This window comes from Nematolebias whitei, chromosome 7 (genome assembly GCF_014905685.2).
Source record: "Nematolebias whitei isolate Nwh7 chromosome 7, NemWhi1, whole genome shotgun sequence".
In the NCBI taxonomy this organism is placed as follows: domain Eukaryota; kingdom Metazoa; phylum Chordata; class Actinopteri; order Cyprinodontiformes; family Rivulidae; genus Nematolebias; species Nematolebias whitei.
This window is the reverse complement of record NC_056504.1, coordinates 48,505,234-48,528,477: the sequence shown is the minus strand read 5'-3', so window position 1 is coordinate 48,528,477 and position 23,244 is coordinate 48,505,234. Positions and strand designations below refer to the sequence as shown.

Sequence of the window (23,244 nt, the reverse complement as noted above, 5' to 3'; positions counted from 1 at the left end):
ACCTGTCTCACCTCCTAAGTAACCCATCTCACCTCCTCCTCAGTAACTTGTCTCACCTCCTCCTCAGTAACCTGTCTCAGCTCCTCAGTAACCTATCTCACCTCCTCAGTAACCCATCTTACCTCCTCCTCAGTAATTTGTCTCACCTCCTCCTCATTAACCTGTCTCACCTCCTCAGTAACCTATCTCACCTCCTCAGTAACCCATATCACCTCCTCCTCAGTAATTTGTCTCACCTCCTCCTCAGTAACCCATCTCACCTCCTCCTCAGTAACCTGTCTCACCTCCTCCTCAGGTATGTAGGTCTCGTGGCGGCAGAACGGGCAGCTGATGACGGAGGGGGAGGAGTCTCCTGGGAACAGTCACATGACAGAATGGCAGATCCGTCATGCAGAAAGTTTAACCTAAAAACCACGGGAAGCTGTGGCTCGGCCCCCAAAGAAGCTGTCTCTCTGTCTCTCTGCTGTTTTCAGAAACCTCTTCATCTGAAACGTCAAATCAACCTGAATCTACGATTATAGGTCATAGTTGAAGTGCTGGCGGGAACTTTTCATCAGAACTTTTCGACATAAATAAACTGCGGTCGGCACACCTGTCAGGTGAACTCACCCAGGTCGACCATCTTCTTCAGACACTTGGCGCAGACTCGGTGCAGACAGCCCAGCAGTTTGGGTTTCCTGCTGCGGGTGTTGTAGCGGTTGTAGCAGATTTTACACTCCAGTTCCTCCACCGTGTAAATCATAGACTGGGCCCAGGTCTGCACCTGAACGCACCACAACACAGGACATGAGATCCTGAATGCACCACAGGAAATAAGGACACCGTGTCTGTAATTGACCTTTTGACAGCTCAGAGTCAGGATTTTGTGATGCTTTGTGGCCTAAAACGTTTGATGCCTACTTCCTGTTCGTTGAAATACACTCAGTGACAACATCACACATCACTACCACAACGTAAAATACCAACAAAACTCGTTTATAAATGTTTGTATAGAATAGTCAATAAGAAAGCAGGTGTAAAAAACCTAAAACAACAGAGATTAACGCTGACTGTAAATAGCTGTTCGGGGGCCAGATTTTACGCATGTGCATTAATAACTGAAAAAAGTCAATGAGGAAGGATGAGAAATGTCACCTTGCCCTCCATTTCCTGGCTTAACTCCGCCTCCGTCAGCTGGTTCATATTATTGGCTGTTAAAGCAGGGAAGGAATCAACAGTGGGCGGAGCTTCGATGAGGTTATCACCTGACAGATTAAAAAAAAAAAAACTTAGATTTGGTAAAAAATAAATACATAAATGACAAAAACTAAAGTTTTGGTGGAGATGGAGCTGCAGAAAGACCTGATCCTGGATCATCTGACCCGTCAGAACATCCATCCAATCAGAGAGTAGATGTCCACCTGAGGAGAGACAGACACAGACGGGTCAGAGACAGACAGTTCAGAGAGAGACAGATCAGAGATAGACATGTCAGAGATAGACAGGTCAGAGAGAGACAGGTCAGAGATAGACAGTTCAGAGACAGACAGGTCAGAGATAGACAGGTCAGAGATAGACAGTTCAGAGACAGACAGGTCAGAGATAGACAGGTCAGAGACAGAAAGGTCAGAGATAGACAGCAGAGAAAGGCAAGTTGGAGACAGACAGGTCAGAGACTGACAGGTCAGAGACAGACAGTTCAGAGATAGACAAGTCAGAGACAGACAGTTCAGAGACAGACAGGTCAGAGACAGACAGGTCAGAGATAGACAGGTCAGAGACAGACAGGTCAGAGACAGACAGTTCAGAGATAGACAGGTCAGAGAAAGGCAAGTTGGAGACAGACAGGTCAGAAATATACAGGTCAGAGACAGACAGCTCAGAGACACACAGGTCAGCGATAGACAGGTCAGAGATAGACAGGTCAGAGACAGACAGGTCAGAGACACACAGGTCAGAGATAGACAGGTCCGAGACAGACAGGTCAGAGACACACAGGTCAGAGATAGACAGGTCAGAGACAGAGAGTTCAGAGATAGACAGGTCAGAGATAGACAACTCAGAGATAGGTGGGTCAGACCGTGACAGGAGACAGGACAGAGACAGACGCACACGTCATGTTTGGGTGAACACGTGCTGCAGCTCACCTGCAGCTGGGGGCGGAGCTAAAGCTTTCCTGCTGTCTCAGTTGTTGCTGTCGAGTCTCTGCGGTTGCAGCAACATGTTGCCCTTCAGTCTGTTGTTGTCCTGCAGCTCTGGCTCGTTTGATCTTCCACACCGAACCGAACCGGATGTTGTGACCTCACGTGCAGCAAAACTCCGTTAAATGTCGGCTGTTGCGGTCGTAGTGACGTCACTGCAGATGCTGACCGCCATCAGTGCCGCTGTCGTTGGTCTGTGTTCGTCGCGCGCTCCCGTAGTTGCTCACCCTGACTCACTGAGGCGCGCGACCGGAGCTCCGTTACTATGGCAACTGTCCTGCAGCTGAAAAGGCGGGAAATCTGAGAAACCGATTGATGGAAGGACCAATCAGCTGATCTTTACTAAATCGTCATTCAGACGTTGGATGAAGGACTGGTCCTGATGAGGGGATGAGTTTGATCACGTGACGTAATAATCCTTACATGCACTGATCCAGGCTCCAGAACCAACAGATCTACTCCGGCTGGATCCTCAAAACACTTTTTACTCATTCAGCTTTTTGTGACTGGACCTGTTTTTTTTTTTTTTCTTGATCTGGATCGGGTTCTAGACCTGGATGAGACTAGTCCAGCTGTACTCGATCTCTAGATCTCTGTGACCCTGAACAGGAAGAAGGGGTGAAGAAGAAGACGAATAAATCTGGATGTGTTCTGGTCTCAGACATGTCATCAGGTCCACCTGTTCAGCTGCTCGTTAACACAAACATTTAATCATCTCAGTTTATATCTGGATCTCCAAGTCCCAACAGAAATTGTCTCGGGGCACTAAAAACATTCACAGATATAAAAAACAAGATGTATCTAGGAAGCAGCAGATTGTGTTGAATCTTCACTTCGTCGCAGTCTCCCATCCTGAGCGAGCACAAAGGAGACAGTGGAAAGAAAAACTCCCTTGAAACCTCAAGCAGCGCAGGCTCAGGACGAGCGGCCATCTGTTTCGACCGGCTGGGTTTGAAGGACAGGAAGGAGAGACAAACGAACACAGACTGGCAGGTCCAGGTGCAGGTCCAGGTGCAGGTCCAGGTGCAGGTGTAACTGAAAGTCAAAAACACATGTTAGGATAGAAATAATTACAAATACAAAACAGGTTGAACAGAGTAAGTAAAGACAGCAGAGTGAAGAAATGTGGTCAGTTCGTCCTCCAGCAGTCTAATGTAGCAGCATGACTAAGGGATAGCTCAGGAAACCCAAGCCGACCCTAACTATAGGATTTATCGAAAAAGAAAGTCTTAATCCCAGTCTTAAAACTGGACAATGTGTCAGCCTCACAGACAGAAACTGGAAGTTGGTTCCACAAGAGAGGAGCCTGATAACTGAAATATCTGCCTCCCATTCTGCTTTTGGAAACTCTAGGAACCACAAGTAAACCTGCAGTCTGAGAGCGAAGTGCTCTGTTAGGAAAATATAGAGCAATAAGATCTTGAATATAAGATGGAGCTAGGTTGTTGAGAGCTTTGTAGGTTAGAAGTAAGATTTTGAATTAAATTCTGGATTTGACAGGGAGCCAGTGGAGAGAAGCTAAAACTGGAGAGATATGATCTCTCCCAGTAACTCCAGTTAAGACTCTGGCAGCAGCATTTTGGATCAACTGAAGACGTTTTAAAGAAGTATTTGGACACCCAGATAATAAACCATTGCAATAGTCCAGTCTAGACGTGACAAATGCATGGACCAGTTTTCCTGCATCATTTTTAGATGTTTCTAATTTTATTGTTGTGAAGAAGGTGGTTCTAGTAACGTTTTTAATTTGAGGGTTAAAAGACGTCCTGATCAAAAATAACACCAAGGTTCTTCACTTTAGAACTGGAGGCCAGATTAATGGCATCCAGAGAAAGTGAAAGACTGAGATATTTATTCCTAAGTTGCTCAGGTCCAAAACCCAAAACCTGAGTCTTGTCTGAGTTTAAAAACAGAAAATTAAAGGTCGTCCTCAGGGTATTGTAGTTGACACGACAGCACCGAGCCACCAGAGTCCTTTGACTTTTCAAAACCACAAGAGGGGGACAAATGGATCCGCAGGTTTGAAAGATTTCACCTGGCAAGTAACCTGAATGGAAGTTCTGAGGAGAATCAAGTGAATACGATGACACACTGCAGGACGAGACACGGGCTTTTGCTCTGACTGCTGATGAAAGAGGCACTCAAACGGAGGTGACGGCTTTCAAACTTTCTTCATTGTAAAGAAAAATATAAACTACGAGCGTGCAAAGTTCAACATGCACAGAGAGGAGGAGAGTCAGTGGACTCATTTGTAACTGTATCTGTGTCTAACACTATATGGGGTGCTACATGATGAACTAATTAGAGACAGACTCGTTGTTGGACTGTCGGACAAGGGGCTGTCCGAACACATGCAGAACTTACCCTGGATGAAGCAGTGAGCATGGCACGTCAAGGTGAACAGGTTTCTCTACGAAGAGACATCAGAACACAGTCAGGTGATGCTAAGTCTTTGGACAGAATCAGTGTTCAAGAACAGCAAGCCTGTTAAAAACAGCCCTCGTTATGCTTTTAAGTCACACAATGTACAGAACGGGAAAGAACGATCTTCTCAGTCGCAGTGCCAAATGTGGCAGAAAGGGACATTGTAGACGTGCAGGGCACCAGAGGAAGAGACTGGGGATGCTCTCTTTCTTGGCAGCTTCATTACAGATGGAGATCCTTGGATGGTAAAGATCTGGAGCTCTCAACCTTGACCTCTAAGTGTCTTTAAACATCTGTTAAGTTCCTGGCAAGAACCAACTCAGACATGTTCCTCTTCTTGTTTTCTATACCTCCTTATCTTAGCTGTTTTTTTAATTATTTTCCTTTTGACTGTCCTTTTGGTTGCTATTTTATTTTGATTTGTTAAAAAAAATTTAAAGTGTATGCCTCTTTTGTGACTGTTGTCATCACTCTTTGTTGAAATCAGGTGTCTCTTGTAAACGAGTCCCCGAGGCTCAGTGGGACTAACCTGTCTCAGTAAAGGTTGAATGAACATCAACATCCACGACCGCAGCGTGACGTTTAAAACTGACACAGGTGCGGACGCCACAGTCCTGCCATACGCTGTGTTCCAGAACTTATTAAAGGATGAACCCACCATGCTCCGCAAAGCATCGAAGCCGCTCCTGGGACCACGGAGGAGTCCACTTCACGTTGTGGGCGTCACCAGGCTGCTCCTGAAGAGAGATGGAGGAGATGTTCAGTTCTAGAATTGTGCTGCTCAAGGTGGCTGCATGTTCTTGTACCTTCGTTCTGACATTCTGCTTTTGAAAACTTCTTTTTCCTGGACAGAAATCACTTTTTTTTGGATGATGGTTTCCTCCGGTATCGGATGCTGTGCAGCTGGAAGGATTTTTACTGAAACCTTTTTTACTTTTTGGACATTTGTTATGTGTAACCATGGTCTTTTACAACCGGGAGCAGCTGATTAACATCTCGAAAGCTCAAATAATATCTCAACTACAGCCCAAATCCCAGATGAGTTGGAAAGAAGGCGCCGTGTGAGCAAAGAAGAGAGAGAGAAGAAGTTGAAACCATCTCTTCCATCGATCACGATGAGTGGCGCCATCATCCGCTGGGGTAGCTGCACCAGAGCAAGTGACTTCAAAAAGAGAAGGCTGGCTCAGTTCTGGGACTTCTCTAGAACCTTTGGAGATGATTGTCAAATGAAGAACATTATAGAGAACCCTCCTCTTCATCAGACTGTCATACAACAACAGTGTTTTCAGTCAGAGGCTTCTTCAGATCCGCTGCCCACAGCCATCAGCATCTATCCAACTCTTTAATGAAGCCAGGATGAGGAGTTACAACATTTAATTTACCTTTGGGATTAAGAAAGGATTTCTGAATTGAATCAGATTATCTTTCCTCGAAGTCGCTGTTAGTTAATGATCTGACATATTGATTTATTCTGTCTGATAGAAACCTGCAGGAGGATTTTATTAGTATAAATAATAAATAATCCTCACTTAATGATTAGTTATATATTATACACGTGTGTGAACGGTTCTGAATCTGTGGCCACACATCAGCTCATCCAAACCAAGATTGACTGAATTATGTTTAGGTTGGGCCAAAGTTCTGATACTCTTAGGGAAGCGGCTCAGACACAAACCAGTTTCATCCCTCCATTATTATTTTAGTTTTATACAGTCACCTTATAAGCTAGCTGTTTTTGTTACTTTTATTGCCATCTTCTTTTAATTTGTAAATAATAATAATAATCTGTATTCCTCTTTTATAATTGTCTGTTGTTGTCCATTGTTGTCATTATTCTTTGTTAAAATCAGGTCTCTAATGAGTCCTCGAGGCTCAGTGGGATTAACCTGTCTAAATAAAGGTTGAATTAAAAAAAATCTGATTGTCTTTTCTGGCGATCCAGAATGATTCTGAACAGAACATCGTAATTATCTCTGACTCGAAGAACCGAGAAGTTTTAAACATTTCATTTGTGCACGTTATTAATGTATTGAAGCCCTTAGCTTTGTTCATTTGTTCAAATGTTACCTTTAATAAAGATTTATCAAAAAAAAAAAAAAACCGGAGCATTTCCGGAGCAGGACGCTTTTGTCTGCGTCACTTCCTGTTCTGCGTGAGAAAGAGGCCTGTGTCGGGTCCAGTTTTTAATTTTGTTCTGGTGAATCCGGCGAGAATCGGAGCCATCAGAGCCGCAAACATGGTGAGTGTTTCCAGCCGGAGGTTCGGTTCGGTTCTGGCCGCGGGGCGCCCGGTATTTGTCCGGTTCGGGGTTTATTTCTGTGTTTTCTGAGCGGATGTTGGTAACGTCGGCGGGACGTTTAACCGGTCAGAACCGCGCCGGAGTCTTTAGTGTTAGCCGTTTGGTCCGGTTCCGAGAGTTCTGTAACAAACTTTATTCTTAAGTTGTTACCAGAACCGAGTCCGGCTGCACCAAAACAACAAATTAATCCGTTTCTAGGGACAAATACTGGGTCAGCATCAGAATACAGAGGAGCGGAAAGCTAGCTGGGCTTCATGACCCGAACCTTTCAATGTAACGTCGTTAAAGCTGAACAGAACCAGAACCACGTACACTCACCGGCAAGAAGCTGAAAAAACAAATGACAAAACCCGAAGAGGAACCGGACCAGAGGTCCGAACAGAACCTTTTCACAATAATCTGTTCATGTGGTGTTGAACTTTAAATACAATGTTAAAATGTTTCTTTGAGCTGTAATGGTCAACAAGTGGTTCCACTTCCTGTCGGGTGACGTCACCTTCCGTCCACTTCCTGTCGGGTGAGAAGTTTGATCTGTGATAACAGTTGGTTAAAACCAGGAACAGAGGTGGCTCTGCAGACTCCATCAGGACTCAGACCTGGGTCTTGGTGGTTCTGGTGACCCAGAGCTGCAGGTCTGCTACGTGTGGGGGTCAACCCAGAAACATAACACAACACGTTGGTCAGAGACGTGTAAACCATCTGCCAGCGTCCAGTCCTACAGACCCAGGTGTGCATCTGTACCAAGCCAAGAGGTTCTGTTGGGTCGTGTCGGTTCAGTGAGCAGAACTGCAAGGACAACAGTGGCAGCTGATCTATGGTTCTTGTTGGAGTGGACGTTATCTGAGTCGGCTCCGATGGGACAAATGTAAACGTTTAATATGACGCGTTACATATTAACAAATACCGTCACATTCTCCACCAGAAGTCGTTAAAACTACAACAATGGAGGAGAGTTTGTGTCAGAGCCAACATGGATTGTGGTGATGGGAGAACTTGGTGCTCTATGATGTCGTCATTCTAGGTTTCTATACAATGATGACGTTTGCCCATCACACCTGAGGTACACCCAGGTGGAGCATCGGGCTCACTTCACTTCTGGGGCACAAAAAGGAAAATAGATAGCAGACGGCTAACAAATTAAAAAATGCAGGCGAATCTGTGGCATGCGTCCTGCACGGGAACGCCACGTTTTTTTATCACTTCAGCCGGGTCACACGCTGTGTTGTCCCAGCTTGAGCTGTGTATTATTGTACCCTTCAAAATGATCGAGTCGCTGTTGGCTCCGGGGACGACGTCTTCACCGAGGTTGACCTTTACCAAAGCATTCATACCCCCTGGTGCATCATTTTCCTGACATACATGATCCCTGACCAGCACTGTGTCTGAGACAGCCCTAGTTTACCAGACAACGCTGACCGTGGTTTACTGGGGCTCTTAAATGTTAAACAAGTCAGTCGTCCGGAGGTGAGTCTGGAAACATCCACATGGAGACGTTTCAGGAAGTGTTGAAGTTCTGCTCTGCGATTGGCTCTCTGGCGGCGCTGCTCTGCGATTGGCTGTCTGGCGGGGCTGCTCTGCGATTGGCTCTCTGGCGGCGCTGCTCTGCGATTGGCTCTCTGGCGGCGCTGCTCTGCGATTGGCTCTCTGACGGCGCTGCTCTGTGATTGACTTTCAGACGGTGGGAAAGAGCAGTAAGATGCTGCAGCACATCGACTACAGGATGAGGTGCATCCTGCAGGACGGACGGATCTTCATCGGGACCTTCAAGGCCTTCGACAAACACATGAACCTGATCCTGTGCGACTGCGACGAATTCAGGAAGATAAAGTAGGTGCAGGCTCCGCCCACTTCCTGTCTGTACACCTGTCAGGTTGTTTAAGTTGTGAATAATTTATTTTTTCCAACTTAAGTTTTATTGAGTGTCTAGTTTAGAAATTTAAACCCCAGAATCTGTTTAACACTCAAAGGTCTGATTTTTGACTGGTCAGTGAATGCACCGTGAACTTTGTTTCTTCCTTCAGGCCGAAGAACACGAAGCAGCCAGAACGTGAGGAGAAGAGGGTTCTGGGTTTGGTTCTGCTGCGAGGGGAGAACCTGGTCTCCATGACGGTAGAGGGCCCACCCCCCAAAGACGTGAGTTTAATCTGACCTTTGACCCCATCAGATCTAACAGTTAATCTGACCTTTGACCCCTATCAGATCTAACGGTTAATTTGACCTCTCCTCAGACGGGGATCGCCCGGGTCCCCCTGGCTGGCGTGGCCGGAGGTCCAGGTATGGGCCGAGCAGCGGGTCGCGGCGTTCCGGCAGGAGCTCCCATGCCTCAGGCTCCGGCCGGACTGGCGGGACCGGTCCGAGGAGTGGGCGGTCCTTCTCAACAGGTAACCTTGACGATGCACCTGGGTCAGGTGTGTGTGGGGGTGCGTTTGGTTCTAACAAGTTCTGTTTGGTTCAGGTGATGACCCCGCAGGGCAGAGGGACGGTCGCTGCTGCCGCCGCAGGAGCCAGCATCGCCGGGGCGCCGACTCAGTACCCTCCGGGACGAGGAGCTCCGCCCCCAATGGCCCGTGCCGCTCCGCCTCCAGGTGAGCTGTGTCCAGGTCCAGGCTTGGTTCTGGTTCAAACATTGGTGTTAAAGAATCAGAACCTCCCAGGTGAAGGTGGCTGTTGACCCATCCGGCCCGGTTACATGGAGTGTTCTGACGCGATGGTTTGGTTCTGGTTTTCTGGAACCATCTGGTCCTTGGTTCTGCTCTTAGAACATGTCGTGTTCTGTTTCTTGATGAGGAGCAGGACCGCGGGTTTTGGATCGGTAACAAGTTCTGACCGAATCCATCTGTGAATGTGTTCCTTTTGTTTTTGGTTCCGTTTTTTTTGAATTTCTCTTCTGGAGCAGAACCTGGTCTCCGGTTTGAGCTCGGTTCCTGCGCAGTCTGGTAGTGATGTCACTAACACTGGCTCTTCACCTGCAGGTATGATGGGCCCGCCCCCCGGCATGCGGCCCCCGATGGGCCCTCCAATGGGGATGCCTCCCGGTCCGGGTCGTGGCGCTCCAATGGGGATGCCCCCTCCTGGCATGAGGCCCCCGCCTCCTGGGATGAGAGGTGAGCTGTTGCTATGGTGACTGAGCAGCCAATCAACACCCACTGTGAGCTAATTTTATGACCTCTGTTTCTAGGACCGCCCCCTCCGGGAATGAGGCCACCTCCCAGACCTTGAAGCTCCGCCCCTTCCCTCATTGTATAGATTTATTTTTGTTCTTCCTTCCTAGTTTGTGTTTTTTAATAAAGTTTTCTCAGACTCAAGTGTTGCCATGGTAATGAGTGGGGGGGGGGGACAATTTCACTGTGCAGCAGGAGGTCACATGACCTGAAATCACAGATTAAAGGTTTTATTTATTTTTTAATTGTTAGGAGGAAAAACTGTTTTTGAGACAAATTTGTATTGAAATCACAAAATATAGAGAATTTGAGACCAAAAATCCTCAGATGATTCTGCCCATCATCTGGTTCTGGACTCAGGTCTCGGGGCAGCATCAGATCAGGGAGGTCCAGACACCTGCAGCTCCTCTGGGCTTGTTCATGGGCCCCGAGTGAGGCAGACATAGTCCTTCATCTTCCACCCAAAAGTAATGATCTGGGGATTTGAACCTGAGACCTCAACCTGCACCACCGTTCCAAATTATAAAAAGGAAACTTCATATTGCAGCAGGTGACCTTAGCATCTGATCCAGTCCAACAGAACCACCTGCTCACCTGGACTAGAACCTGCAGAATTCATGCAGAAACTCCCATGTGGGCAGAAAACCCACAACATCTTTTTAAACCCCAAAACACATTAAAGACTGGTTCATCCCAAAGATCCAGTCCCCCAACACAGAGTGATATTGTGTATGTTGTTCAGTGTCAGGAGGGTGATCAGTCGTACATCGAGGAAACTAAACAGCCACTGGCCAAAAGGATGGCCCAGCACAGAAGATCAACATCATCAGGCCAGGATTCTGCAGTCTACACTCATCTCCAGGCCAGCGGTCACTCTTTCAGGGATGAAGATGTTCACATCCTGGACAGAGAGGAACGATGGTTTGAGAGAGGAGTAAAGGAGGCCATCTTTGTGAAAAGAAACCGTCCATCATTAAACAGGGGTGGAGCCTCCGGGTTCAACTGTCCCCCTCTTACAATGCTGTGATTGCTAGTATCACTCAGCCCTCTGTGAACAGTAAACAGCCATCAGTGTGCTAATGACCCATTGTTAGGCTGATGGTCCTTCTTGAGCATGTGATCAGCTGGTTTTGGTTGTCAGCAGCAAACTGGTTGATCCACTCTGAGAAGGTGCTATTTAAGAGACTGAGCTGAATACAGCTCCTCAGACTGAGGAAGTCTCTCGGATGAAAGACAAAATGTTTATACATTTAAAAAAATTAAAAAAAAATTTGAATGTCCAGAGGACCAGATTTAACTTTTTTAGATTTTTCTACCTGGATTATTGAGCATCAGGACATTTTGAAGCAGCATACTGTGATTTATTTCACAGTGATTATTCTGGTGAAATATTCATGAGTCTAACAACCTCAGGGTAGAAGCTGTTCCTCAGTCTAGTGGTTCTGCACGTAATGCTCCTGAGGGGAGTGGGGCAGAAAGTGTGTGTGCTGGGTGAGTGGGGTCCTTCATGACGCAGGTGGACCTCTTCCTGCATCTGGAGGTGTAGATGTTTGTGATGGTGGGGAGGCTGACTCCAACAGCGCTTCCGACCCGCTCTGCTTCAGGAAGAGTTCCAAAACCTGCTGGCAGGATCTGGAACTGGACTTCAGCTGGTTCTGATGGCCTCAGGAACAGAACTCGCCGGTGTTGGTTCTGAACAGCAACACCTGTCCAGGTATGACCGGCTCAAGGATCATACCTGATCTGGTTCTGCATCTGTTGTCATGACAACCTGAACCCGGTCCGGTTCTGGATCAAGACGATCGGAGGCGGGATCTCTGGCACGTGACTACACAGGAAACCAGCTGACTGTCACGTGACCCTCCGAGCCTGTGCGGCGGTGAGCGCGAGACCAGGTGGACTGCGAAAATGAAGGTGAGGTTCTGGTCACTTTAAACTGTTTTGACCCGGGTTAATTTGTTTATTTCCGTTACTTCCGGTTCTACACGGCTCTACCAGCCCAGTCGGAACCGGGTTAGAGGTGAACTGTTCTCACCAGGTAATCTGTCAAACTGAACCGGGTTCATTATTAATTAACAGGGAAACTAATTCTGCTGATTGGAACGGTTCGGTTTCCGGTTCTGACCCGCTTCAGTGTGAGAGAGCAGCTCAGGTGGTTCCGGTTCGGCCCGGTTGTTCGGTTTCAAAACGTGTAAAGTTTTTCTTCTTTGCTGGAACTGTTCTGGACCGGAAGTGTCACGAGATCTGTCAGCTGACTGAATCCTGTCTGAAGAGAAAGTAAACAACAACAACAACAACAACTTAATGAAACGTCACGAGACTAAATAGAAACTTTGCAGTTTTTCTGTTAAACATTTAAAATGTCCAGAACCAGGTTCTTTTCCAGTGAAACAAATCCACGTTTCAGTCCAGAACCAGGTTCTGTTGGGTCCTCTGGTTCTGCAGCGCCCCCTGCTGGCCCCAGATCAGGTCCTCAGGTTCTGATCAGGACAGCTTTGTAGTTTCAGCTGCGGGACAACATTCAGAGACACTCTCGGTCCACACAGACTGTCCAGACTGGTTCATAGAAGACAACTGGACTTGTCTTCTCAAAGACGTCCTCAGTTCTGATCCTGGGTCAGGTCCAGGTTTTAAGTCGTTTGGTGTCAGAACCTGAGGACACCTCCTCAAAGTACTTTCTGCCTGAATTCTGCACATTACTGTCCTCAGAGTGTCCCCTGTCCTGGACATGTAGATGACCAGCTGAGTCTGGACCTGAAGACCAGATCTTCGGGGTTCTTCCATTGTTTGTGTTGCTGCTGTTGGAGGTCTCCACTACAGGTCTGAGGGTCCTCTCTGTCCTGGACTGTGGACGCCTCACCATGGAACCATGGACTGTGGACCTGTCTCTGGCTACAGGGTTTGGTGGTCTCTTCATAAACCTGTTGGGGGATCCTCAGGATGTGTTTGTGTGTCTTGGGCTCCAGTGGGTGGTGAGGACCAAGGAACAGATCTGGGACTGTCTGTCTTCTAACAATACGAGCACGTCCCCCAGAGACGGCTTCAGGCTTTGTTGGTTCTGAATGTGGTGTGGGTTCTGGACTACCAGCAGATCGAACATGGCCACCAGATGCTTATCGATGCAATCAGTGACTCAGCTGCTGATGCTGCTCTGAACGTTGTTCCTTCCTCTGTTTATCTTCAGGAGACACTGAAGACAGAGTGGACTCGTCAATAATCAGATAAACAGCTGATTTAATCACTTCTGTCCTTGTCCAGGTTTTGGAGACGGTCTGTTGTGGGGCTTGTTTAGATCTTCACGGTCCGTTTCTTCCAAACAAGACGTCAGGAGAGCCGGCAAGTGGAGAGAAACGTTTTCTTTTGTCAAATCATGTTCGGACTTCGGACATGGAGATGTGTCCTAAACTTGAAAATGGTGAATTGGGAGATGCAGAGGATGAACGTTGAGGCGTGGACACCAGGAAAGGAAAGGTCGAGAAGGTGGCAGAGGCAAGATGGAGGGCAGGGGATCGTTTGAAAGGGGATTAGAAGAAATGAGGACGGAGTGATTCGTATAAAACGGTGAGGGAGGAATTCAGAGTAAGATTCAACAAAGAGGACGAACAGGGAAACCTTAGACCTGTTGGGTTGTCGAGAGAAATTAAAAAGAAAATGGGAGACGTAGATTAAAAAAAAGATCATTTGTAAAACCGTGGAGCAACGAAATAAACTTTAAACTTTGAAAACATTTGCAAAAAGATAACGGAACGGTTGTAGGAGAACAGAAGTATCAAGGGCGTGATTACAGGGAGACCAGCTGATGAGGAGTCAGAACAAATCAGACGGAGCGTCGTCGTGTACAAACATAAAGTCGAGGGAGAAAGAGTCGAAGCATGGGAGCGTTGTCAGAAGCTGTTCAGGCCTTTTGTTCCTCCACTCCGCCGCTGCAAGTGTCACGGACACGGGGCAGCGGCGTGCGAAGGCAAGCGGAGGTGTCCCAAGTGTGGAGGAGAACATACGAAATGTGGAGAGATGATCAAAAGTGTTGCAGCTGTGGCGGCAACACAGAGTTAATTATGGAGGCGAGGAAGAGGAGCGTAAATCCAACAGATCCAGATGACTAAAAATCATCAACTATGCTGAAGCAGTGACGAGTTCAAGGTCAAAGACACGAGAATCGGATCAAATGAATTAATTCCCACAGCAAAGTCCTCAACCAGAGGAGAACACGTGAGCAGAGAAACTTATTCTGTTCGTGGCGTACGTTGTCAACTGGACCGATCAATCAAACAAGACGGAGAAGATTAAAATATTTGTGAGAGGTGCTGAAAATGGGATTTAGAGAAGTCATGGGAAAATATAAACAACAGACTGGAAACAGATGGGAGGTCAGGAAACCTCAGTGATGGAAATATTTGATGAATGCAAGAAGTTTAGATGCAAATGGACAAGAATTTATAGATGGACTTGTAAAAAAACTGAAATAGTATGTTGGTGAAGATTCTCAGTCCTCCAGGACACGGTAAATTCAAAAACGTTCAAGACAAAAACAGCTGGACTTTATTTGTAACAGAAGACATCTTCTCTGTCTTGAAGTGTTTTGAACTGACCATGTCCTGAATGACTGAGAACCTTCACCAGCGTGTCGCAAAGCATTTTGGGAAGGATACCCCGGGAGCTTGAGAACGCGTCTTCTGTTCCAAATAAAGTCCACTTGTTCTTGTATTGAACTTTTTTGAAGAAATCATTTGTATCCAGGAGACGTGGTCAAAATCAAGTTTAGCGTTTATTGAAGGAGTATTTGCATAAAAAGAGAGAGACAGGAAGGAAATGGAGGAGGAAGTGGGACATTCATAAAACAAATAATTCAATATCAGACACTAAAACATTTATAGAAATACATAATAGTGTAAATATGATATAATGAAGGAAAATATAAAATAACTAGAAAGTTCCTGGAGAAACTTTGACGGGGACTGCCTATTTATTATTATTATTATTAATAAATATTAATTAATTATTAATATATTGTCAATCTATCAATTATTAAAAACTATTAATATATTTATAATTATATTAATTATTAAATCTCAAGTATTAATATTAGTAATTGTTTATTTGTAATTATAAAAAAAAATTAATAATTTATGTTAATTATTTTTACTAATTTAAAATAATAATAATAATAGGTGCCTTCCATGCATGTTGAACCAAAATGGCTCCCAACGTTACTCAGTTTATTTGAAAAGTTTTCTCCTGTTCATTTCCTATGGGAAATTTGTCATTTTCGTTAGCAAAATATGTCGCCATGGTAACGCCAATTGCCAATAAAAGTAATAGCACACATCTCGGAGCCGGGCCGGTCCTTTGGATATAACTTTTGTGGGGGTCCACTTTGCGGTTTGGGCCACATTAAAGTTGAAAAAGTTGCTCTTCAGGTGTAGAATAATAAGTGGGCAGTCACCAACTAGTTCCTGGAGTTGGTGAAATATTCCGTCTTTGTTCGCAAATTACTTCGCCATGGTAACTTGAAATGCCAACAAAAGTAATAGCACACATCACGGGGCCGAGCCGGTCGTTTTGATATAACTTTTGTGGGGGGAGACATTTTGGTTCGGGCCGCATTAACGGAGATAGAAATGTAGACTCACTTCCAAGGCGTAGAATAATTATTAATTTTCATAACCCTTGTCTGGGTCTTCAGTGCCTCCCAGGCAGTAACGTCACCTCATAATATTGTGGTTGTTGTCCTGGGATAGTCAGGTGTGTTGAGGCCCACTGTGCACGTCCCCTTGTCTGTTACTAAAATGGAGACGTGTCTGTGCTGATGGGGTGAGATCACTGTCGTTTCTTGGAAATGAAGGTCAGAAGGAGGAGGTTTAGCACTGAGAGTGTGGCAGTCATGCTCTGATCAGCTTGCTGACAGATTCCTCCCACACTGTCTTGATTATCCTCACGTTTTCCTCTTGTGAATATTGGAAGTGTTTTGGAAACATCTCCATGTTTTTAAAATGGAGGTGCCTTTCCTTTTGATAAAGCGTTAAACTTACGTCGGCGCTGTTCTTCCGTATTGTCGTGTATATTCCCACACCATTCCTTGGGCGTTCTTCCCAAAGCGTAAGGCAACATGTTGGTGTAGAGTCCGTCAGCTAGAGCACGACAGTCCTGAACAGTAGAAGTCCTCTTGGGGTTGTCCTCTTCTGGATGACTGGGACCTTACACCAACACACCAGCGCACAAGGTTCGGCTACTTTTTGTAGAACTAGTGAAAGACGGGATCACAAACTGGTTTTAAGCTCTTGTGGCCTCGGCATGAGTTCCTGTCTGGTCTCAGGTGCTGTACGCTGCATTTCCTTCAGATGCAGGTGGTGTTGTGGTTCTTCCTGGTGGTTCTGTTGGACTCTGAAGCAGCTCCGGCTGAAGATGAGATAACCTTCCTGCCTGGGCTTCAGAAACAGCCCAGTTTCAGGCAGTTCTCCGGATACCTGAATGTGGCTGATGGGAAACACCTTCACTACTGGTCAGTACCTGTCACACAGCCAAGTCACTGGTCAGCTTGAGCCTCACTCGACCCATTTCTGGTTTGATTTTCAGGTTTGTGGAGTCTCAGAACAAGCCAGCCTCTGACCCGGTAGTGCTGTGGCTGAACGGTGGTCCTGGCTGCAGCTCATTAGATGGACTGCTGACGGAACACGGACCCTTCCTGGTACCTATGAGTCTGCCCACCTGCATTATCGTGACATCATTGGTGTGTTGACCTCTGACCTCTGTTGCTTCAGGTCCAGGAAGATGGTGTGACACTGCAGTACAACCCGTACTCGTGGAACAAGGTGGAGCATGTGACTGGGCGTGGGTCTTCTGGTTCGTTAGGTCCTAGAAGTAACTGGTTAATTGTTCCCTGCAGATCGCCAACATGTTGTACCTGGAGTCTCCAGCAGGCGTCGGCTTCTCGTATTCAGCCGATAAGAACTACAAGACGAATGACACAGAGGTCAGTGACACGGTTCCACCAGCTCTCTTTCTGATTGGCTGTCCGGTGGTTCAGCGGTCTCAGGTGTCCTCTTTCTGCAGGTGTCCATGAACAACTACTTGGCTCTGAAGGAGTTCTTTCGCATGTTCTCAGAGTTCAGCAAAAATGAGCTCTTCCTGACCGGAGAAAGTTATGGAGGGATCTACATCCCGACGCTTGCTGAGAGGGTGATGGAGGACGCCAGCCTGAATCTGCAGGTGCGTGTTGGTTCTGCTGTGGTGACTCTGCAGCACTGACCACTGGCCTGTAGTGAAGTCACATGACCTACACCCTTGTGTTCTTCAGGGCGTTGCTGTGGGAAATGGGATGTCGAGTTACGAACTGAACGATAACGCTCTGGTGTTCTTCGCCTACTATCATGGCCTGCTGGGGACCCAGCTGTGGACCCAGCTGCAGACCTTCTGCTGTAGAGACACCAAGTGCAACTTTTACAACAACCAGGACCAGAACTGCTCAGAGACCGTGAGTCTGAACCAGATCACTTACAGCTTTGAGGTCTCTGGTGGCCTCAAATGTTACTGGGTGGTCTAATCTGGTCTTTGGTGGCCTCAGGTGGTCTTGTGTGGTCTGATGTGGCCTTTATGTGTCTCTGCAGCTGTATGAGGTGCAGGACATTGTTTACAATTCTGGGCTGAACATGTACAACCTGTATGCTTCCTGTCCAGGTGGAGTCCCTCACAGGTTTAGGTGAGCTGTGACCTTTGATGTGCAGAAGGTGCGTTCTGGAAATCGGACCAGCATTTATTGAGTTTTTGTTTATTTCTAGCCTGGAACATGGGCAGCTGGTGATTAGAGATCTTGGGAACACCTTTACCAAACATCAGTGGACCCAGCAGTGGAATCAGGTGTGTATGGACTCACCTGGAGAAGCTCATTAATGGGAACTCACCAGTTTGCAGCTTCACTCCTGTTTTTGCTCCACAGAAGTTGCAAAGTCTGGCGTCTCTGTACCAGTCTGTCCGTCTGGACCCTCCCTGCACCAACTCCACCTCTACTGTCCTCTACCTGAACAATCCTTACGTCAAGAAGGCTCTGCACATCAGTCCTGACGCTCTGGACTGGGTCATCTGCAGGTAACGGATTCACCTGTCCTGGTCTCATCTCTGCTAGTTCTAGGTTCTAACAGGTCTCAACTGTGTCTCATGTTTCAGCTCTGAAGTGAACCTCAACTACGGTCGGATCTACCTGGATGTCAGTAAACAGTACCTGAAGCTGCTGTCGGCTCTGGTCAGTGAACGCATGGCAGCACCTGTCTAAACAGGACGTTGCACCTTGTTGTCCAACCAGACGAGTCAGAAAAAGATTTGATTCATGGTAATGTCACATTCAGGTTTATTTCTGTAGCTCCAGCAGAAGTCGTCTCACAGAAACATCACAGACATTATGAAAGACAATCAGTAAAAGTTCTCTATGTGAAGAAGCAGCAGATTGTGTTGAATCTTCACTTCGTCACAGTCTCATCCTGAGCAAGAACAAAGGAGACGGTGGAAAGAAAAACTCTCTCATGAGGAAGAAACCTCCAGCAGAACCAGGCTCAGGACAAGCGACCATCTGCTTCGACCGGCTGGGTTTGAGAGGACAGGAAGTAGAGACAGAATGGCAGGTCCAAGTGTGGTTTCTATAGGAGGAAAGATGAAAAACATGTTCAGATAGAAATAATTACAAATACAAACCGGAAGAGTAGAGCAAGTAAAGACAGAAGCAGAGGGAGGAAATGAGGTCAGTTTGTTCTCCAGCAGTCTAAGACTATAGCAGCAGAACTAAGGGATGGTTCAGGAAACCCAAGCCGACCCTAACTATAGGATTTATCAAAAAGGAGAGAAGCCCAGTCTTTAAACTGGACAAAGTGTCAGCCTCATGGACATAAACTGGAAGTTGGTTCCACAATTAGTTTCTTTCTGTCACTATCCAGAGTTTAGGTGAGGAACATGAAACTGCCAGTAAACAGAGAAAAAGAACTCCAAGAAGGCCGGATACTCTGAACTGCCGTTTAGAGCGTAGGCACAAACAACAGTCGGAGCCCATCCCCCCACCTGAAGGCACATGGACTCAAGTCTGGTGACAGTTTCAGCTCATAGGTTGTTTACCGTTAGCTTTGCTTGATGTTTTGTCACAAACCTTCATTAGCATCCAACTTTTTAGGGTATTCAGGCTCTGAAGTCTGACGGCACCGCCCTCCTGGGTCAGTCCTGGAAGTTGTTATTTTTCTCTAAAGACTCAATTAAAAAAATTTGGATTGTCGTAAGAAGTTCAACTTTCAGCCTCATCTTCAGTCAGCGTGTCACCGTCAGGCGTTGAGTAAATGTTATCAAATTTAGTCCAAATCTTTATTCAGGAACATATTTTTATTTAATCATTCACTCTGATAGAATTCCTTCCTCCACTCAAACTGATTTGTAGCATCTACAGAACAACCTGCAGGTTCCTCCATGGGTTCTCTCTGGATGATGGCCCTGGGGTGCGTTGTGGGCGTGTCCTACCTCAGGTGTGCGTTGTTTTGTTTTCTCTGCAGAAGTACCGGGTCCTGATTTATAACGGGGACGTGGACATGGCCTGTAACTTCATGGGGGACGAGTGGTTTGTGGAGTCCCTTAATCAACAGGTAACCAATCAAATACTCACCAGGAACAAAGGTGTGTTTAGCTTTGTCTGCCTGTCACGTGTGTGTCTGTCTGTCTGTCTGTCTCTCAGGTGTGTCTGTCTGTCTCTCAGGTGTGTCTGTCTCAGGTGTGTCTGTCTGTCTCTCAGGTGTGCCTGTCTGTCTCAGGTGTGTATGTCTGTCTCTCAGGTGTGTCTGTCTGTCTCTCAGGTGTGTCTGTCTCAGGTGTGTCTGTCTGTCTCTCAGGTGTGCCTGTCTGTCTCTGGTGTGTCTGCCTGTCTGTCTCAGGTGTGTCTGTCTGTCTCTCAGGTGTGTCTGTCTGTCTCTCAGGTGTGCCTATCTGTCTCTGTGTCACAGGTGGAGGTTCAGCGGCGTCCATGGATCTACGATGATGACGATGGTCAACAGGTCGGAGGCTTCGTCAAAGAGTTTGACAACCTGGCCTTCGTCACTGTGAAGGTACACCATCATCATCATCGTGACGACCACTGACCCAATGTCAGATTTGTGGGCGGGGCTTCCACTCCTAAATCTGACATCAGATGTTGCTCTATAATTCTTAAGAAATTGTTCAATATTGTGAAAATTCTTTTCACCTTGATCTCTAGGGACTGATTTAATCTATAGATTTATTGACTGATTGATTTTTTTGTCTGCATGTTCTTATAGGGTTCTGGTCACATGGTTCCTTCAGATAAACCAGTGGCTGCCTTGGCCATGTTCTCTAGGTTCATCAGGAAGCAGCCGTACTGACCATCGTCAGGCTGGACCTCGCCTGCAGGAGTTTCTCAGGGTTTGTGTTTGCTTCATCACTGTCAGCCAGTCACAAGAGCCCTTCTCTGTCGGAAACTTAAGTTAAAGGCTCCAGAATGGTACCCAATCCTGTCTGTCCTCGGAGTTTGTTCTGGTTTCCATGGTAACTGTTTGTCACTTCCTGTTGATTGTTTTGGTTTAAATGTTCTTTTAAAAAGAAAATGTAAATTAAAGTTTAATTTTAACCCAAAACTAGACTGTTGGTTCTGTTGGATACGTTCGGTACAGTGGCCCTGAAGGGCCAAAGGCATCAAAATCTGATAGTAACACGACTGCCTTCCCACCTGTACAGGTGAAGAAAAGTGATAAAATGATCGTTACAGTTTGATTATGTTGTAACTTCAGGTTACAGATGTCTGAAGGGTCCTGAGTTAGAGTACAGTAGACCCTCGTTTATCACAGGATTTAGGGGCCACGCCCCACGATGAGTGAAAAACCACCAAGTAGGAATAGTAGTACAAAGTTTTTATTACTAAAGTAGTAGTTTTATTTTAGTATACATATATATATATAAAATAATACAAAATTTAAATTTAAATTGTAGAGCACACAGCAGGACAGCAAAGGGTTAACCCTAGACAAAGTTGCTGCAGCCCCAGCAGGGGGTGGGGGTGGCAGAGAGTGGAGATCATGACAAGCTGCAGGACGGAGCTTCTCCCTGCACCTGTGGGCTGCACACAGGTGCTAAATCATTTAAAATAATTTATTTTAAATAAACAATCCATTCATCTCTTTATTAAAATCAGGTCTCTCTTGTAACTGAGTCCTCGAGGCTCAATGGGACTAACCTGTCTAAATAACGGTTGAATGAATGCCGCTCTTGTGGCTCGTCCATCAATCAGCTAATTGTGTATCGTGTCCAATCTTTGAAAAACCGTGAAAGCAGAACCGTGAAGTCGCGAGGGACTACTGTACTGTGATCCTAAAGTGGGTGGTCAAAAGTCAGCCCTGTTAAGAGGGGAGGTTAGTTCGCGCCCCCCCCCCCCAGCATCTCGATGTGTAGCTCCTGTTTCTCTGCAGAGCGAGCAGGTGTGCTGGTTTGACTGTAAACGTGGCTGCAGCCTTTCAGTCGGTGCTCAGGGGATCAGTTCCTGCAGGAAGTCACAGTTGTGTTTCTTCTATGTCTGAGAACATCTTTCTGTAATACGTGCACAAAACATTCTCTTGTCTCGGCCTGAAGACCAGCTCGCTGACTCGCACTGCCTCGCCGGTGCTGACGCCATGAGAACATGCACAAAACGTTCTCGTCTCCATCAGGAGGCCGACCAGCCGACGGCCATGGATCATGTCTGTGCGTCCGACTGCAGCTGGTTTTGAGGGAACGCCTGCTGGACTCTGCTGCTGGATCAAAGTGCAGATGACGCTGTTCGACGCTCCTTCTGTGTTCTGGTTTTGGTTGTCCTGAGGTCCAGGCTGGTCTACAGAGGTAATCGGGTCTTTTCAGGTCTGTGGAACCAGCTGTCCTTCATATCAGACAGGTTCAACTCTTAGTGTTTTGAAAACCTCCAGTTTTAACACATTTGTGCTCATGTAGCTTTAATGCAGCCTGAGTTGTCATTTTTTTACATTATTTGTTGGTTTTACTTAATGTCTTATTTTTAATTGTTTTAATTTTGTTGTGTTTTTATTGTTTGAATTATGTGCAGCACTTTTTGATCCAGATGTTTTGTTTTTAATGTGCTATATAAATAAATTTGGTATGATTTGTGGACAGTTAAGTCCTGCAGGGTAGTGAGTGACCCTCCAGGACCCAGACCAGGACCAGGACACACCCCTGTGTTAGATGTTCCTGGGCTTCAGAGCAGAAAGATGTTAGAACTGGTTTCTTATTGCAGTTTTTCAACTGACCGTTTGATATTTTATATTTGTGTGAAATTTCATGACGTCACCATCATGGAGGCCAGCTAAATGTAAACATCTGTCAGCCAACCACATCTCCCCTCCTTGACTCCGCCCTCCTCTTCATGTTGCCATGGAAACACCTCCAGGTCCTGAATGCCTGCTCAGGTGACTCTCAGGAGGCTCAGGGCCTCGGCCGGAGGACCTGACTCAACCTTGTTAGATAAAACTGATCACCTGAGCTGATCAGGCTCGTTTTTCACCTGTGACCGGTGGTGGCGTCACCCGTTCCTTTAAGATGACGTAAGGAGAAATTCTGCCAATCAGCTGGCGTCCTCCTCTCTGCGGATTTTCTTTCTGCATCTCTCCATCTTCTTCAGCAACGATGGTCCAGATGGTTCTGGTCCAAACCCGAGCCCTCGAGGATCAGTTCGTTGGCCGGCGGTGAGGGTCCAGCTTGATTCGGACTGTTGTAGGTCTGCAGCTCGGTTCTGACTGGTCATCAGCCCGGTTCAGCTGGTGGAGGGTCTGCAGCCCCGGTTCAGTTCGGTCCATCATGGTCCAGAAGTCCCGGAACGGGGGAGTGTTTCCCGGAGCGCAGGCAGACCAGAAGAAGCTGAAGGTCGGGTTCGTGGGTCTGGATTCTGGAGGAACCGAGTCCAGCAGGGACGGAGCTCTGCTGATCGCAGGTCAGTAACGAGTTCGTGCATGTGTGTGTGCGCACGGTCAGGTAGGCTGACCTGGGACCAGATTTAAACTTGTTCTCTACAACCACAGGTTCGGTCCGTTTGGCTGCGCGCGCTGAGCCAGAACCTAAAGTTTAGAAAGTATTTGTTTATTCAACAGGAAATATATATATATATATATATATATATAAACATACAGTGTATATATACACTGTATGTTTATATATATATATA

At 46.5% G+C, this 23,244-nt stretch overlaps 3 protein-coding genes across 3 annotated transcripts in view; 2 read left to right on the top strand and 1 right to left on the bottom strand.

Annotated features, from left to right (window-relative positions):
* Window positions 1-2,156, bottom strand: part of LOC119412672 (E3 ubiquitin-protein ligase RNF182) — a 4,793-nt gene extending 2,637 nt beyond the window's left edge. The window contains exons 1-5 of the mRNA XM_037679707.1: window positions 2,127-2,156; window positions 1,342-1,400; window positions 1,135-1,244; window positions 610-763; window positions 285-352 (exon numbers count right to left, since the gene is read on the bottom strand). Of these exons, the coding sequence (XP_037535635.1) occupies window positions 285-352; window positions 610-763; window positions 1,135-1,182 (270 nt within the window). The 5' untranslated portion in view covers window positions 1,183-1,244; window positions 1,342-1,400; window positions 2,127-2,156. The remainder of the gene's footprint in view (window positions 1-284; window positions 353-609; window positions 764-1,134; window positions 1,245-1,341; window positions 1,401-2,126) is intronic.
* A 4,556-nt stretch (window positions 2,157-6,712) lies between these two features.
* Window positions 6,713-10,208, top strand: snrpb (small nuclear ribonucleoprotein polypeptides B and B1). Its single transcript, XM_037679706.1, has 7 exons — window positions 6,713-6,843; window positions 8,579-8,730; window positions 8,925-9,036; window positions 9,132-9,284; window positions 9,359-9,488; window positions 9,876-10,007; window positions 10,082-10,208. Exons 1-7 carry the CDS (start codon window positions 6,841-6,843, stop codon window positions 10,120-10,122), a joined length of 723 nt encoding a protein of 240 aa, XP_037535634.1. The 5' UTR covers window positions 6,713-6,840; the 3' UTR covers window positions 10,123-10,208.
* A 1,679-nt stretch (window positions 10,209-11,887) lies between these two features.
* ctsa (cathepsin A) lies at window positions 11,888-20,646 on the top strand. Its single transcript, XM_037679705.1, has 14 exons — window positions 11,888-11,978; window positions 16,403-16,563; window positions 16,638-16,749; window positions 16,823-16,873; window positions 16,948-17,034; window positions 17,115-17,270; window positions 17,359-17,535; window positions 17,669-17,760; window positions 17,840-17,918; window positions 17,998-18,146; window positions 18,225-18,300; window positions 19,586-19,675; window positions 20,030-20,131; window positions 20,342-20,646. Exons 1-14 carry the CDS (start codon window positions 11,973-11,975, stop codon window positions 20,423-20,425), a joined length of 1,422 nt encoding a protein of 473 aa, XP_037535633.1. The 5' UTR covers window positions 11,888-11,972; the 3' UTR covers window positions 20,426-20,646.
* Window positions 20,647-23,244: the final 2,598 nt, after the last annotated feature.

Coding starts and splice junctions, on each gene's coding strand:
- ctsa (XM_037679705.1), top strand. Junction 16,750..16,822: donor CGGAACACGGACCCTTCCTG/GTACCTATGAGT, acceptor CTGTTGCTTCAG/GTCCAGGAAGATGGTGTGAC. Junction 17,761..17,839: donor GGAGTCCCTCACAGGTTTAG/GTGAGCTGTGAC, acceptor GTTTATTTCTAG/CCTGGAACATGGGCAGCTGG.
- snrpb (XM_037679706.1), top strand. Junction 9,489..9,875: donor CCGTGCCGCTCCGCCTCCAG/GTGAGCTGTGTC, acceptor CTTCACCTGCAG/GTATGATGGGCCCGCCCCCC. Junction 10,008..10,081: donor CCCGCCTCCTGGGATGAGAG/GTGAGCTGTTGC, acceptor CTCTGTTTCTAG/GACCGCCCCCTCCGGGAATG.